Source organism: Anarrhichthys ocellatus, unplaced genomic scaffold (assembly GCF_004355925.1).
Source record: "Anarrhichthys ocellatus isolate YVR2014 unplaced genomic scaffold, GSC_Weel_1.0 scaffold17, whole genome shotgun sequence".
Classification (NCBI taxonomy): domain Eukaryota; kingdom Metazoa; phylum Chordata; class Actinopteri; order Perciformes; family Anarhichadidae; genus Anarrhichthys; species Anarrhichthys ocellatus.
In genome coordinates this window covers 1393595-1410615 of record NW_022280047.1, presented here as the reverse complement: position 1 = coordinate 1410615, position 17021 = coordinate 1393595, and the positions used below count along the sequence as shown (strand labels likewise).

Genomic DNA, 17021 nt, shown 5'->3' with positions numbered 1-17021 from the left:
GGGGGGGAGGGAATACGGACTGAATGAATGAGTTTCTTTTAGACGCTTGCTTCTTCCATCCCTCCCTTGTTTCCTCCCTCAAATTGCCACCTCTCTCTCTCTCTCTCTTTCTCTCCCTCTCTCCGTCTCCCTCTCTCTCTGCGAGAATTCCTCCGTACCTGTCTGAACAGGGAGAGTCGGACCGCTGCGGGGCAGAGGAAAAAAAGAAATGAAAAGGAAAGAAAGGGAATCAAGAGAAGGAAAGTAGGAGGGCACACATTTATAGAGCACAAACAGGAAAGAGATGTGTTAGCGACAACTTGGGGAGCCGACACGGAGCGAGGGACGAGTTCATCAAGGTCTCGAGGCTTCACTTTTTTTTTTCCCCCTCCCTGCTGGGCTGTTTTTCAATTTGTCTGAGACCCGTAGCTATTTTTGTCCGTCAGTGTCGGAGCAGTTTGGGATGGATGCCATCATGCTGCAAGAAAAACTGGTGGAACGGCTGCTGTGCCCACGAGTGAGAACAGCCAGGCAGAAGGTAAAAAGTTGGATTTCTGGGGGTGGAAATAGATAAAAAAGAGTGGAACATTTTTCTAAATACCAGGAAAAATAAAGACAGGGTTCAGGATTACACTTGTGGACTCACTGCCAGCATCCTTTGACATCTTTTCTGTGAAGGTGTGTGAGAGCTCCAATGACAGATTCACTGCTGAGATGATTTTTCTTTTCTGTACAGATTTCCTCATTCTCTCTCTTCTGGATTTAAGACAAGTGTGTCTGCCATGTACTGGTTGCACTGCCTGTGTTTTTGTGTGTGTGTGTGTGTGTGTGTGTATGTGTGTGTATGTGTGTGTGTGTGTGTGTGTGTGCGTGCGTGCGTGCGTGCTTGCGTGTGTGTGTGTGTGTGTGTGTGTGCGTGCGTGCGTGCGTGCGTGCGTGTGTGTGTGTGTGTATGCAATCCTCACCCGAGGGGGCCATCGGAAATGCCCGTGACATGTTATGACAGCTTATAAGGACTCTGACTGTTTGTCTGGCTGGCGTGTTTGCAGAGTGACAGAAAAGAGCTTTTCAGGTCTGCTGAATGTAGCTTCTGTCTGTACAGTGTGTATTCATATCTGCGTGCTGTCGGGTGAAGATGACGTTCTGCCAGATGCAGCAGAGAAATCCCTGCAGGACTAGTAGAGCTACTGTGCGCCACAGTGGGGGCGACTGGTATCCCGTGGCTCTCTTTGTGCGTTTCTGTGGAAAATCTGAGGCGCTGGTTTATTCTCAGCTGCTCACAAAAGGAATGCTGAGCACGTGTTTTTTCCATGGAGTTGTAGATTTTTTGTGTTATAGACGCCTCCTGTCTGTTGTGGTCCTTTTTTTATTGCACCGGACGCGACCAGAAACGTTTTGTTTTTACATTAGAAACCCCTCTGAGCACTCTCACAGTTATTTATTGTCTGCTTTCATTTATTTTAAAGCGGCTGGCTTCTGGTGTTTTATCGGAGAGCTGGAAAATGAATAAGTAACTTTCTTGATAACCAGTTAATCGTTTCAACTATTTTTCAAGCAAATAGAAGAGACATAATCTCCAGTTCTAGTTTCTCAAATGTAGTGATTTGCTACTTTTGTTTGTCGTTTGCAGTGGTGGAAGAAGTACTCAGTCTTTTACTGAAATAAAAATGGTAATAACACAGTGTGGAAATACTCAGTGAGAAGTGTTTACTTAAAGTACCAAAAGTAAAAGTACTAATTTTGCAGAATGGCCCATTTCAGAATAATGCATATAATATTAACACATTACACAGCTTAGGGATATAAAGGGACATGAAGTATAATCATCTTATCTTAAACTAAAGTAGCAGAAAAAGTCCCTTAAAATGTAACTTAAATGCAGTACTTACATGAAGTAAATGTACTTCGTTACCTTCCATCACTGTTCTTTTGTGATGGTGAACTAAATATGTTTGGCTTTAGACTCATTGTCGAACAAAACAAGCATGAAGACATTTGAAGACATCACTTTGGGCTTCAGCAATGTTAAACAGCCATTTGATTTACCAATTGATTTATCACGACGATTTGGCTGCAATTAACTCATATTTTCATTACTAGATTATTAGTGAGTATTGTTTTTCTAGTAATGGATTACATGTTTGCCCTAAAATGTCAGAAGATTGTGAAAAACAGCAATTTCCTCAAATGTGTTGTTCGGTCCAAAACCTAAAGATAGTCAATTAACTATCACATAATATAGAGAAAAGCAACAAATCTTCACAAATGAGAAGCTGCAGCCAGAGAATATTTAACATTTTTGTTTGAAAAATGACTGAAACAATTCATCAATTATCAAAACAGCTGCAAGTTTATTTTCCTGTCCATCGACTGAATTGTTTCAGCTCTACAATGATTGTCAGAAACATTTATAATAAAAACAACCATTATTTGTAGCCCAACGTTGTTGACACTTTCTTTCTCAAAGCATGCACTAATACATGCCGTGTTCTTCTTCTTCTTCTTTGTGTCCTTTCTTTTTCTGTCCCAGGAGAAGCAGTATGTGGGTTTCGCAACTCTGCCCAACCAGGTCCACAGGAAGTCAGTGAAGAAAGGTTTCGACTTCACGCTGATGGTGGCAGGTGAGTTTGTAGCCGAAGACACAAACATGACAGAAAACTGACTGGACTTGTATAATGCTCCTAAAAAAAAGGGCATCATAGTTTACACATTGTGACCTTCTGTCTGTCTGTGCAGGAGAGTCTGGTATGGGAAAATCCACTCTGGTCAACAGCCTCTTCCTCACAGACCTCTACAAAGACAGGAAGTTACTGAATGCTGAAGGTGGGTCTCTATTATTTATCTCTGTGTATCAGTCATAATGAACGCATGGCTCTGGTATTTATTTAAACCGGAGCAACGGTCGTCACACAGCTACATCGAAGAAGTCCAGTTTAGTTTGTAAATGTCCTAATTTAACTGGCACCATTTAGTGCAGCAGACCATCTACTGTTGCACAGTTAAAGGAGAGGTCTGGTGATGTTGAACCTTGACCTTACTAATAGGTAGCCTCTTGTCTGTGTAGCTTAATAAAACCTAATTTAACTTCTTCCTCCGTGTCATATATAAAGCTCACCGTTGCACCGATGACATGTTCCTTCATTTCGATGAACATGAACACTGTAGTTTATTCTGAGGCAAGCCCAACCTACACCGTCCTGCTACTGTAAATACTCAAGTCGCTATAGACGCCGTTTCACCAGCTAGTTGTTAATCCGTCACTAAGTTCCTCCTGTTCTTGTTCGTTGCAACTTCTAGCTTGTTTCAAACTAGTTATTTACGAAATCAGGTTGCACAAGCGAGAGAAATGTCTGAGTAAATACTAACTCAAATCTGTGGCCAATCCATTGTGAATGTCGGTGTAACGTTTCTTTATTCATAGATATGCAATATAATAGGGTGTGTTTCTGAGGTAGCAATATATATGGAGCTGAGAGTGAGAAGGAAACATCGGATTATGCAACGAAACCATTGCTACTCAGTCTCTAATGTTTCTGACAAATTACTTTGTAACTTAAGGTATATTGTGTGATCTTTGTGGAATGTAACATCATTATAACAGATCTGATGTGTCAACTTATACCTCTTTACTAAATGGCTCATACATTATTGTTGGTTTTATCCGTTAGCGATGCAACAGCTACACCTGGCAGTTACTGGGTTTAAATATTAAGTAACAACTAATATCTATATAGTAACCACTTTGTGCGGTGTGACCCGTTTTAATTTAGTTAACTGTAAACACAATATAACTGGGCTATAATTGAACTAATTCGGTGCAATCTGTGTTTGAGCAACAAATGTGTATCAATCCCCCGCTGAAAATAGTCCCCAAGAAAATGCACTATTTATTCCCGTTTGAGTAATGTTTGCTAAAATCTACAGTGCCCAGCTGTTTTAGGCAATTATGTAACCTTTTAAAACAATTCAAGTATATATTCATTACCTCAATGTCCATAGTGTCCATCAATGATGATGCCCATCAATCATGCCACCATTGCTGAAGGCACAGAAAGACAATTTAAAGACCTGAATTACTCCATCAGGGCTCATTTTGCACCATCAACCGTCTTGTTCCACTTCATCCCCGACCTGCTCTTTCAGCCGCTTCACCTCGTTTGCTCCCCGTCACCGTCTGCCTCTCTGTGTCGATGCTTTGCAGAGCGCATCAACCAAACCGTGGAGATCATCAAACACACTGTCGACATCGAGGAGAAAGGGGTCAAGCTCAAGCTGACCATCGTCGACACGCCGGGGTTCGGAGACGCCGTCAACAACAACGAGTGGTGAGCTGGAAGACCTGCTGGTCTGACGTGTGCCCGATTCAGCATGCTCGCTTGAATTCACAGTGCCCGGAGGAGCTGCTAATGTAGTCTGTGGTGCGTGTGTGTGTGTGTGTGCGTGTGTGTGTCTTAGCTGGAAGCCGATCACAGACTACATAGATCAGCAGTTTGAGCAGTACTTCAGGGATGAGAGCGGGCTGAACAGAAAGAACATCCAGGACAACCGAGTCCACTGCTGCCTCTACTTCATCCCTCCATTTGGGCACGGGTAATTACACACACACACACACACACACACACACACACACACACACTTATGGTGTGTTTCTTCGGATGTGTTCCCCTCCAAAGCAAGAGAAAGAGTTTGTTTCAGCACATACAGGAAAGCTTTGGAGAAAAGGGAAACCAAATGAGAAAATGTACATGGAAAAACTAAATGAATGCAAAGATGATCCCATATAAAGGGGGCACAAAAGGAAAAGTGTTCAGAGTTTTGGTCATTACTGAACATCAAAGTAAGAGCTTCATAGTTTTTCTTAAGAAGAAATCAGAAATCTGAGAAAATCATCAGAATTTTTTGCTCTTAAATCCAAGACTGCTCCTCCGCGAATCGCCACCTTAACGTGGTGGAGGAGTTTGAGTGGCTCAGTGATCCTGGGAGCTATGTTGTCCGGGGCATTAGCCCCTGGTAGGGTCTCCCAAGGCAAACAGGTCTCAGGGGAGAGCCCAGACTAAGAGCGGTTCAAAACGACCCCAATGAAAAGCAGCCCACGGACTTCAGTCACCTCGCCCGACTGTCCAACTCGTCCAACTGGGAAGAGACCCCGGGGAAGACCCAGAACACGCTGGAGGGATTACATCTCCCAGCTGGCCTGGGAACGCCTCGGGATCCCCCAGAATGAGCTGGAACATGTTGCCGGTGAGAGGGAAGTCTGGGTCAGCCTGCTTGGCCTGTTGCCACCGCGACCCGACCCCAGATAAGTGGAGGAAAATGGATGGATGGATGGATGGATGGATGGACATCCAAGACTGCATGCTTTTCTGGCCACACCCCACTTAGTGATGTCACAGCAGGTGTCCTCCATCACGTGTCACCCAGGGTACATCCCAAGTCTCTTAATTGTCATTTCCTCGCTTGAACCAGAAGTTGTTCTGCGCCGCCATATTGACGGCTGTCCCGAAGCTCTTATTTCTGCTCTGAGGAACGAGGAGCGAGGAGCAAGGAGGGATCTCCGAGGAGCCATGAGCGAGGACCCACGAGAACAGACTTCCAGGAAGTGTTTTAACGGCCGACACGCCCCCTCATTGTTCATCAGTTATGTGATTGGACGCTGCAGCTGATCGGACTGATCTGATTTTTCTTAATCTCACTGGAGTTTCATACCAGAGTGAAGACAGATCACAGATTAAACTCTAGTTTTATATTTGATGAGTTTTCTGATTCACCATCTGGTTTAAATAAATGTTCATTGTAGGACTGAACAACAAAAGAACCACAAACAACTTTTTTCATTTATTAGAAAGATTTGTCCTTTCATGATTTAATATTTCCTTCAATAACTTTTATTACGGATACAATTAAAGTGAGAGAGAGCTGGAGAGACTAAAACACTTTTAACATCATTTATCATCATTTCATTCAGTCACGCGAGGCTGATCATTCCTGAGTGTCGGGTTTGATGAGTTATATCATTTCAATTACCCCCGAAACATTGAGCCTAATGAATTAATTCCAGTGTGCAAAAAACACCATAATCATATTCTGGGTTATTTAATAATTATGTCACAATCAGAATTTCAAAACGTACAGATGCAAATAAGTAATAAATATTACGCAATACGTCGGTAGAAACCTGGTGGGAGGGACTAAGATGCAAGGAAAAGATGCAAGTGAGGGAAACGGGGATGCAATTAAGAGACTTGGGATGTACCCCAAGGACACCCAGCAGTATTTTTGTGTTAATCTCACTCTTATATGGCTGAGATCGGAGCAGGAAACACCTTTTCTACCTTTGTATTTTATGCATGGAGTCGTCCATTCAAACAATTTCAACAAATTCAATCACTTTACTTCCTTCTCACTCCGGGGTTTTCTCCTCCACAGGCTGCGTCCGGTGGACGTTGAGTTCATGAAGGCTCTACACGAAAAGGTGAACATAATTCCACTCATCGCAAAAGCCGACTGCCTCACGCCCAACGAGATCAAAAAGCTCAAAGACAGAGTGAGTCCCAGAAGTGCAGCTCCACAGTGAATTCAGCATGTTTTACCATCTGCAGGTTGGTCACTGTAACCATTCATCTGATTCATCTTTAGATACGAGAGGAAATAGACAAGTTTGGGATCAAAGTGTACCAGTTCCCCGAATGTGACTCTGATGAGGATGAAGAGTTTAAACAGCTTGACAAAGAGCTGAAGGTGAGTCTGAGCAGTCGGATACCTGAGACAGAGTCCAGTTATTGAACTGGTTCACTGTCAGTGGAATAACTGTAACTTTGGCCTCAGATTGGAGTCATTTCACTTGTAATATGTTTACAGGAAAACATGTTTTCTCACTCGGGGTCAATGCCAGGATTTTAGAGTTCACCCAACACGCCCTCTCTCAAAAAATACTGACGAGACACCAAAAGGAATGTCTGTCTTTATATTATTATTTGGATTTTCTACATTTATTTATTCATTTTGTTGGCTTAAAGGGACAGTATGTAGCAATAAGGAGGATCTATTGGCATAAATTAAATATAATACTATTAAACATCTTTTCTTAATTGTTTAATCGCCTGAAAATAAGAATCGTTGTGTTTTCGTTACCTTAGAAAGACACGTTTGTATCTACATATGAAGTGGGTTCTCTTCACGGAGCCTGCAGCCATGTTTCTACAGTAGCCCAGAAAGGACAAATCAAACTCTGGCTCTAGATAGTCATTCGCGTTTTCATGTTGGCCACCATAGTTCTCCTCTACACTTGGCACACGAGAAGTTTCAGTTGGTGGCAATCTGCAACCTCACCGCGAGAAGCCACCCAATCCTCCACACTGCACCTTTAAGAGTAGTCAGATATAAATATATTGAGTAATAATACTGGAATCAACTAATTAGACACTTCTGCTGATGACTAAAACTATGTGTGAAAGGATGTCACTTCCTGCTTGTGGGATGTCAAGTCATCCAGATAATAGTTTTATGTGCCAAGATGTTGGATATCTGCCTCTAAATCTTCATCTATGTGACCTTTAAACCCTTTAAGTGATCTCAAAACAAAGTGTAAGACCAGTAAAGTTTTTGGTTTGTGACATGAATCCGCTGATCGGCTTGAAAAATTTGTGTTAGAAAATTATACAACAACCTGTTTATTTTTATTTTTACATGTCTCAACAATTACATTCTTGCCTCTGAAGGTGCTCAGTGGGTTTTTGTGAATGTGTCTACCTGTGCGAATGTGTACCAGGGCCCAGCATGCTCAGGCAGCTTTCTCCGGATAGATCAGGGTTAAAAACAAAACAACAAGCCACCTTCATGTCTCTGTGTGCAGGAGTGCACCCCGTTTGCTGTGATCGGCAGTAACACAGTGGTGGAGGCTCGAGGGCAGAGAGTGAGAGGGAGACTGTACCCCTGGGGAATCGTTGAAGGTACGTCTGGACGTCATCCGCCTGTTATTAGAGTTTGAACGTCGTATACGTCGGATTATTCATTCGTTCTACGTTTGTCTTTCCTCAGTGGAGAACCAGTCGCACTGTGACTTTGTGAAATTGAGGAACATGCTGATTCGTTCACACATGCACGACCTCAAAGACGTGACCTGCGACGTCCACTACGAGAACTACAGAGCGCAGTGCATCCAGGAGATGACCAGGTATGTGAAGACGGAAGAGAGAGAGAGAGAATGTTTAGGAAACATCTGCTGATGTTTTCAGATTTTTGTACAGATGTCTGCTTCACCTCTCCTCCTCCTATTTTTCTTCTTCTTCTTCCTCCACTTCGTCCTCCTCAGTAAACTGGCTCAGGACAACCGTATGGAGAGTCCCATCCCCATCATGCCGCTGTCCACTCCAGATGTTGAGACCGAGAAACTCATCAAAATGAAAGATGAAGAGGTAAGAAGCAACTTTTGCTGTTTTGTATTGATTTCTGTTTTTATTTGTTATGAATGTATCCTAGAAGAGTCAAAGATCTTTGGAGATGAAGGTTTAGTACGATGTCCCCGTTTCAGATCGTGGCTAACTTCACTGAGCAACGATTGTATGAAGCACATTCACCACTGAGAGAATATTTCATGTAACTTTAAAGTCATTTAATGGTCCAACTAGTAACACAAGTGTGACTAAAAGGATCTTACTTGAACTTAATGTCTGAAGTCGTTCAATGGTTTATTATTAAAAAAGAAAGAAAGAAATATACTAAGTCTTCATGTCCATTTCTTACTACAACCTGCATGTACTGTATATATACACATTTTATAGTTAATTTACACACAATACCATACTTTCCCCATTTCAACTCTTCATCAGTAACACCCTGAATGAATTCATGTATTTACTTCCAGTATTTCTGAATTATTGGTCAGCTCCATATAATATATGTTTTCCCTCCACATATTTAAATCCACAGCAGTGATTTTCACCTTTTAAATCAGAGTCTTCATGATCTTTAATCTATTTTAGCATTAGACACACACCAGCATCAGATTCAGGATGTTTTCAGGAGTTTAACCAAACGTCCTCTCTGTCTGCAGTTGAAGAGGATGCAGGAGATGCTGAATAAGATGCAGCAGCAGATGCACGACAAAGACCAGTGATTGTCCCCCGGAGCAGAGCTGGTCTGCAGCGCCACCTGCTGTTTCTCCCCTGAACGGCAGCGAGACCTTCAGACAACACGGGTCTCATGTGTCAAGTGGCAACTCTGGCTGTACATTTATCCTCAGTTTGGTGCTTTGTATAGTTTGTCTGCCTGGACGGTTGTTTGTATGAGACGTTTTTTTGGTTTTTGGTCTCTGAAACTTTTGAATCCAGTTTGCCCACTTTGATCCCCTCGCTGTGGTTTAACAGTCTTAACATATATAATATAAATGCATAATTTAAATTACTACTCAGTGTATCTAATTTATAAATGCAATGCTCAACTTTTTGGGGATATTTTGACAGGGTATGATGTGTGCTACCAGATGTTTTGTAAAGAGATTTAGGTTGTTGGTAATGTTAAGATTTGATGGATATTGTTTTTTACTGTGTGTGTGTGTGTGTGTGTGTGTGTGTGTGTGTGTGAGAGAGTGTGTGTGTTTGTGTGTATGTGTGTGTATATCAAGACATTTCCTCCAGGTATCCGTCCATGAAACTCTCTTTTATCCACAGTGACTTTACTTTTGTTTATTTAAAGCCAACTTTTGCTCTTGTTGATTCGCTCTCTGATCCTCACAAATAATTTCATGTGACATTATTTTCACATATGTCAAGTCAAAATATTCTCTCCCAGCATTTTTATATATGTGTGCTGGCTGAGCTGAAAATGCACTTATTACCAGTGGCTAACTGTGAATGGAGGGCCTTTGACATAACGAGAGGGTTGCTGCAGAGCAGGGTGCATGTGTGAGCATGCGCTCTTTAATCATATCCGCTAAATGCTCTGGGCCTATTTTTTACTGCTTTATAGCCGATGCCCTGCGCTCGTGTTCAAATGCATCATGACCTCCAGTTTGCTTTGTTGCCACTGCAGTAAAAATAGATCAACAATGAGGAGCGAATACTGTGTCTATGCTTCTGTTTTAAATCTCTCTCATTGGAAATGAGTCTGCATTCTGCTCGTGAAGATGTGTGTATGTGTGTGTGCTTGTTTATGTATGTGTGTGTGTGTGTGTGTGTGTGTGTGTGTGCTGATGCTGAGGAACAGTACATATTTTCGCCTGAAGGCTGTGAGCTGAGCCCCGTTTATAAAAGTGTGACAAATAAAACTCTTGTTTTCTCGTCAACCTGCATCGTTTCTCTCTGAGTGTTACGGAGTTAAAGCACATTAAGGTCCAGTGAGCGAAGCGCCGACGTCCTCCGTCACTTCCGGCTGTCAGAGTGTGAGCTGCACACAGCATCTTCTCCCTGCCAGTCAGAGCGGACATCAGTATGAATGAGAGACATATGTGACTCACACATTTTGCGATGGGAGAAATACTCAGATCTTGTACTTCTCTACAAGTAGCACTACTACAATGTAGAAATACTGAAGTAAAAGTCCTGCTCTCAAAATTTTACCTAGTGCAAAAGTAATAGCATCAAAAATATACTTGAAGTACCAAAAGTAAAAGTACTCACTATGCACAATGGCCCTTTTCAGAATAATGTATATTAGATTATTAGATTATAATTATTGATGCATTAAAGCTTTAATGTTGAAGCTGGTAAAAGTAGAGCTCATTTTAAATACTTTATATACTGCCGGGTAGTTGGTTCCCCGTAAGGCTCAATAAACTTATCTTAACCTATAAAGATACATCGTAAGTTATTTCTTGTTTTTATTTTGTGTTATTTGTCAGAATCTACAAAGTAACCAGTAACTTAGGTTATCAAATAAATGCAGTGGAGTAACAAGTACTATATTTGCCTCTGAAATGTATAAATGGAAATACAAGAAAGTACAAGTACCTCAAAAGTGTACAGTGCAGTAAACCACCACTGGTAATAATCCATATTACACTTGATATATCTGACATGTATCATGATGGACGTGTTTTCTTCTTTGCTGTATGATCTTAACTTTAAATACAGTTTATATTACAGATCTGTAATTTTCCCAATAATCTAAGAAATAACATATTTGATGCTAATTACAGGGAAAATAGAAAAATGTCCTTACAATAACTTCTTCATTTAAACCCATGTAAATATTCCGAAGTATAATTTATCCTCCTAAACTTTATTCTTCCCACATGTCATGTTTAGCTGCTGTAATCTGACTAAAAGTCTCTCTAGTTTACACTAAGGGAAAGCAGAGCTTACCCCAGGCTGTTCTCAGCAGGGGGGGAAACTGCTGACCCGAACAGGGGACATCGTCGGGCGGTGGAAAGAGCATTTTGAGGAACTCCTAAACCCGACCAACATGTCCTCTGTAGAGGAGGCAGCGCCTGAAGATCTAGGGGAAGGCTCACCCATATCCCTGGCAGAGGCCGCTGAGGTAGTCAAAAAGCTCCTTGGTGGCAAGGCCCCGGGGGTGGGATGAGATCCGCCCTGAGATGCTGAAAGCGCTGGACATGGTTGGGCTGTCCTGGCTGACACGCCTCTTCAATGTCGCATGGGGGTCGGGATCAGTGCCCATGGACTAGCAGACCGGGGTGGTGGTTCCCATTTTCAAAAAGGGGGACCGGAGAGTGTGCTTGAATTACCGGGGTATCACACTACTCAGCCTCCCGGGAAGGCTTATGCCAGGGTGCTGGAAAGGAGGCTCCGACCGTTTGTCGAACCTCAGATTCAAGAGGAGCAGTGCGGATTCCGTCCCGGCCGTGGAACAGTGGACCAGCTCTTTACCCTCGCAAGACTACTGGAGGGGTTCTGGGAGTTTGCCCAACCAGTCTACATGTGCTTTGTGGACTTGGAGAAGGCTTTCGACCGGGTCCCTCAGGGGTTCTTGTGGGGGGGGGTGCTGCGGGAGTATGGGGTGCCGGACCCATTACAACGGGCGATCCGGTCTCTGTACGACTGCAGTAGGAGCTGTGTCCGCATTCTCGGCAATAAGTCAGACACGTTCCCGGTGGGCGTCCGCCAGGGCTGCCCTTTGTCTCCGGTCCTGTTCGTGATTTTCATGGACAGGATATCTAGGCGCAGCCGGGGGGTGGAGAACGTCAGGTTCGGGGTCTCGGGATCGCCTCTCTGCTGTTTGCAGATGATGTGGTCCTGTTAGCCTCCTCGGATCGTCACCTCCAGCATTCACTGGGGCGGTTTGCAACCGAGTGTGAAGCGGCGGGGATGAGAGTTAGCACCTCCAAATCTGAGGCCATGGTGCTCTGCCGGAAACCGGTGGATTGCTCCCTCCAAGTGGGAACGGAGTACCTACCTCAAGCGAATGAGTTCAAGTATCTCGGGGTCTTGTTCACGAGTGAGGGTAAGATGGAGCGGGAGATCGACAGGCGGATCGGTGCGGCTGCAGCAGTAAAGCAGGCGCTGCACCAGACTGTCTTGGTGAAGAGGGAGCTGAGCCGGAAGGCAAAGCTCTCAATTTACCACTCGGTCCACGTTCCTACCCTCACCTATGGTCATGTACTCTGGGTCGTGACCGAAAGGACAAGTCAATAAATGTTTATACCTTGGTATTGCTACTTTAACTATCACTCAGCTTTATTAACATCTCCTTATGATAAAAGATCAACGCAATCTACATTATTAAATATGAATCAATGCAATGAAAAGATTCAATATTTTTTTTTTTTTTATTCATTTTTATTGTCATGAGGTGTAACCCAAAAAGGAATATAAATGAATTATATAATAGCAGCTGCAGGTCAGCTGACACTGGAACAAAGACTCCTGCAGCGCCTCCTCGAGAGCAGGAAGGGGCTCAGGAACAATGCTGCAGTGTCTTAAACTTGCATTCTCTCTTCTGGACAGCAGGGGGCGACTCCTCTGGTTGCAAAAATACATCTGATTATATAGAAGTCTATGAGAAAATGACTACTTCTCTCTTGATTTATGATCTCAGTAAACATTGTAAACATGAGTTTATGGTCTCAATCTCTAGTTTCAAGTCTTCTTCAACACAGCATGATGCTCATTTAGTAAATGATGGTCCACTTCTGATCCACTGATGGCGATCTCATCCCATCAGCATGGTGTCATCTGAAAACTTACATTGCAAACTTGAGACAGAGTTAGCTCACTAAACCCTGATTGTGTAGCAGAATGTGTGTTGCTGCTGTTGTTTTCCCATTAAACTAGTTAGCGTAGCCACCCAGAACACTTGCGGAGCATCAGCGTTTTTTGTTGTGTTTTTTTCTGTTCCGGTTCAGAGGTCACACAGCCCGTTGTCTCCTACATGAGCGCAGAAAACATTATATTTCCCACAATTTAAGCTTCTGCATTTTCCAAATGCACTAGTATTATTCAAACGTATTGTTCGGTTTCTAAGCCTCGTACCGAACGGTTTAATACGAATACGTATATATTCCTAGAAACTAATAATAACCGTAGCTGTGGCGCCATCATGAGGTTATAAGGTGGTATTTCAGCTGCAGGACAGCAGTGAAGGCCCAGGTATAAAATGCACGGCCCGCCACTGCATTTTGGTGACCTCGCCTGATAAAATTAATATAATAAAAGTGCTTTTCTTTCAGGCGAACCTGAAACTTTTCAATTTGAGCTGTGTGCCATCTTCATTTACTCTTAACCAGTAACATATACACTGATATTTACACATCTGAACAAATCTCACAAGTGTTACCTTTGTTATAACATCAAAGTTATTAAAAACGTAAATACGACGGCCCATTTCCGTTTTGAAACGAAAAACGAGAATACATGGTATTTCCGTATTCTCGTTTTTTCGAATGAACGGTAAAACAGACTATCAAAACGTGCATGGACCGTGTACGTTTTGATAGTCTGTTTTACCGTTACAATATCAAGATTAAGAATAGGGCACAGCAATCTACGCAGTACACTACACATGATAGGGAAGCATCCCACCGGTCTCTGTGAGCACTGCCAGGCACCAGAAACTGTACAACATGTTATCACCTCCTGTATTAGACACAGCTCAGCAAGGAGGGGCATGCTGGGAGAAATGCAAAGACTAGGGATGAGAGGAAGAGAGTTGAATAATATAATTGAGTGGGGATCTAGTAATCTGGGAAGAAGGTGCTTTACAAACTTTTTGCGAGCAATGGGTCTGATGGGGAAAGTTTAGTAGTTGGGAACATAGGAACTGACCGAAACCAGAAGATGGCAGTAATGCAACAAAAAGGATGCAAGCTGCCGTTAAACACAACAGAAGAAGAAGAAGACGACATTTGAATCGAAATAAGCGGGGATTTATCAGTTCTCTTCACGAAATCAGCTCATGGTGAGGTGCAGTTATGATTATTATTGATAAAGCGGTTTGTGGTTCTGATGCTTGTTTGCTCATAGCTCTGTAATGGTTTCACGGAGAGAAATTTGGAAGATATCTCTGGAATCTGTGTCGAATTCTCTTGCTTTCTGATGTATTGGTTGTCGTGTTAGCCTTTAGCTTTGTGTTCATAGCTTTGTCCGGAGTGCGTAACTCCCCGACTCATGGCGAAAAATACGTGATATTGTGGTACATCTTCTAGTTGATTATATTAGTTAAGTATAATTGTGTTTGGAGTGTGTTCAAATGGCTTCCATGATATTGTTCCCCATATTCTCTTCTTTAATGGGTATATAAAATGTGTGTAACATTCATTATATTCGTTCCTGAGAAGTGCATTGTATGACACGCTGTATGCTAAACTTTCTCTGTAGACCCCCATGGGGGGGCTCTCTGGTCACAAATACATTTCTGAAAAAGTTGAGTTGAGTGAAGCCTTGTATTCTGTAGTCTGTCTCTTTGACTTTCTGTCTGACTCTATTCATACCATAAAGGAGAAATTGATAGTTTTGTCCATCCTGGGAGAGGGATCCCTCCTCTGTTGCTCTCCCGCAGGTCTCTCCCTCTTTTCTCCCCGTTAAAGGGTTTTTCATGTTCCGATGTGAGGGTTCCGGGACAGAGGATGTCGCACGTGTACTGATTGTAAAGACCTCTGAGGCAAATTTGTAATTTTGGGCTGTTCAAAAATAAATTGAACTGAATAAGAGAAAAACTGTCAACTGTGTAAAAATACTGAACAAGAGCAAACTAAATGAGAGAGCTGAAACCAGTTTTCGGGGAGTCCATCCATCCATCCTTTCTATCCATCTGTCTACTGTAATGTCATGAGAAGTCACTAGGGCAGGCTAGGGTGGGGTGGTGCAAGGTAATTAACAAAAAGAGAAAAATCAAAGGTTCCTAGAAAAGTTACTAGGCAACTCAGGTAACTCTCTTTATCTAAATCAAAAGTCCAAAACAAACAAAAGCATTCAAGTGGGGATAATGGTTCGTTAAACTGAACAGTATTAGAAAAAAAACTCAACTTAGAATGTCCTCGGTTTCACAGGCTAGCGGGTCTTCTTTCTTTCAATCCTTCTCAGTCTGGTTCTGTACTGGACTTTATGCAGCTCTCCAGTCCAAGTTTGTTCTCGGAGCTCCTTCCAGCCGTGTGCTCTCTCCTCTGCCTCCTGCAACTCTTTAGTTCTGCCTCAATTAGGTGGCTTAAACACCCACACCTGGGTGAGTGGTGAGGCATTCTGGGAGCTGTAGTATGTAGATCGGCGGCCATTTTTATGGTGTGGCTGCTGATCTACAAAGGGAATGTAGCACCCCTCCAATACCTGGCCCCTTGTGATGCCACACTATCTTATCCATATATCTATCCATCCATCCTTTCAATCTGTCTCTCTTTCTTTCTGTGATGAGTTGCTTTGCCTCAAACTGCTCCTGTCCAATAGAGATCACAGTACACTTGAGGAATATTTACTTCATATATGGCTGAATTACCCACAAGGAATGTGCGACTGCCACAGGACACCAAACCCTCCCGGGCCGCAAGGCCCCAGGTGTATGTGTAGCAAAAAGTTTGCTGTTATTTGACTAATTGCTTATCTGTATTAGACACATGGAGCCCATTACCTCCTTTACACAAAATATACACAATGATATGATGCCTCCTGAGGCTCTGTGCATATATATCTATATGTCATACATTTCTCCATTAATAATTTGTCAGAAAAAAAACATTTATTTCAAAATGATATGGTTTGCACAGCATAATGTCTGTCAAATAATTTAACTGCACAAATGTGTTGACTTTCAACTTTTTAGTGAATATTAGTGAACCACAGAGAAAGCTAGGAAGTGCTCCTATGTTAAGAGTTCATATTGTTTTTTTAAACGACTATTCAAGGAGAAGAATGAACTTTCACACTTCGTGTTACAGAGAATGTGACATTTATCACTTAAAGTGTTACGGGCAGCATCTTAATGGTGATTATGTTCCTCATGATCTTTGCACCACTTTCATGAGGTTTTTCTTCTTATGTATTTGTTTGTGTGTCTTTTACTGCCTATGCGTTTTATTTGACTTACAAACCCTTAAAATCCCAAATTCTGATCAGCTGACGGTGAAGTTTCAGATGAGTTTCTCCCTCCCTCTGTGGTTATTGTGTAAATAGAACCAAACTGGAGAATAAAAGAAAGTGCCATTTATATTTCTGTCCCCAATCCGTGCTTTTCAGATATGCCACGAAGAAAATGTGACAGTTTCATAAATCATCCTTGATATGATTCATTTATCAAATGTATTAATACACCAATGCACTGTATTCCACATGACCATGAGGTGAATCACCCCAGCAAATGCACACATAAAGCATTACCTGATTGAAAAAAAAGGTGACTGTGCTTTTTTCCATTTAGTTTCAAATTACAGGTGCGGCAAGGAAAATGTGTTGTCTGGATAGGAACCAAGTGATTGGAGTCATTGTCACTGTTTTCACATCCTGTTTGATGTGTAATTGTATAAATATATAAATGAAAAATAAAAGAATGGCCTGGGTTGCAATTGCTGTGTAATTCTTAAATATATGAATGAAAGATGAATCATTTTCCTTAACATGTATTTAATCTTGGATTCTCAACAATAAATTAGATTCGAGCAG

General features: G+C 42.3%; 1 protein-coding gene across 1 annotated transcript; it reads left to right on the top strand.

The window, feature by feature from the left end:
- Window positions 1-6: 6 nt before the first annotated feature.
- septin5a (septin 5a) lies at window positions 7-10261 on the top strand. Its single transcript, XM_031856562.1, has 11 exons — window positions 7-517; window positions 2510-2600; window positions 2716-2802; window positions 4181-4304; window positions 4435-4569; window positions 6406-6523; window positions 6616-6717; window positions 7832-7928; window positions 8017-8152; window positions 8291-8393; window positions 9032-10261. The coding sequence occupies exons 1-11, from the start codon at window positions 443-445 to the stop codon at window positions 9092-9094; spliced, it is 1131 nt and encodes a 376-aa protein (XP_031712422.1). The 5' UTR covers window positions 7-442; the 3' UTR covers window positions 9095-10261.
- The last annotated feature ends 6760 nt before the right edge of the window (window positions 10262-17021 follow it).

Coding starts and splice junctions, on each gene's coding strand:
- septin5a (XM_031856562.1), top strand. CDS start 443: ATGGATGCCATCATGCTGCAAGAAAAACTGGTGGAACGGCTGCTGTGC. Junction 6,524..6,615: donor TCAAAAAGCTCAAAGACAGA/GTGAGTCCCAGA, acceptor ATTCATCTTTAG/ATACGAGAGGAAATAGACAA. Junction 6,718..7,831: donor AGCTTGACAAAGAGCTGAAG/GTGAGTCTGAGC, acceptor CTCTGTGTGCAG/GAGTGCACCCCGTTTGCTGT.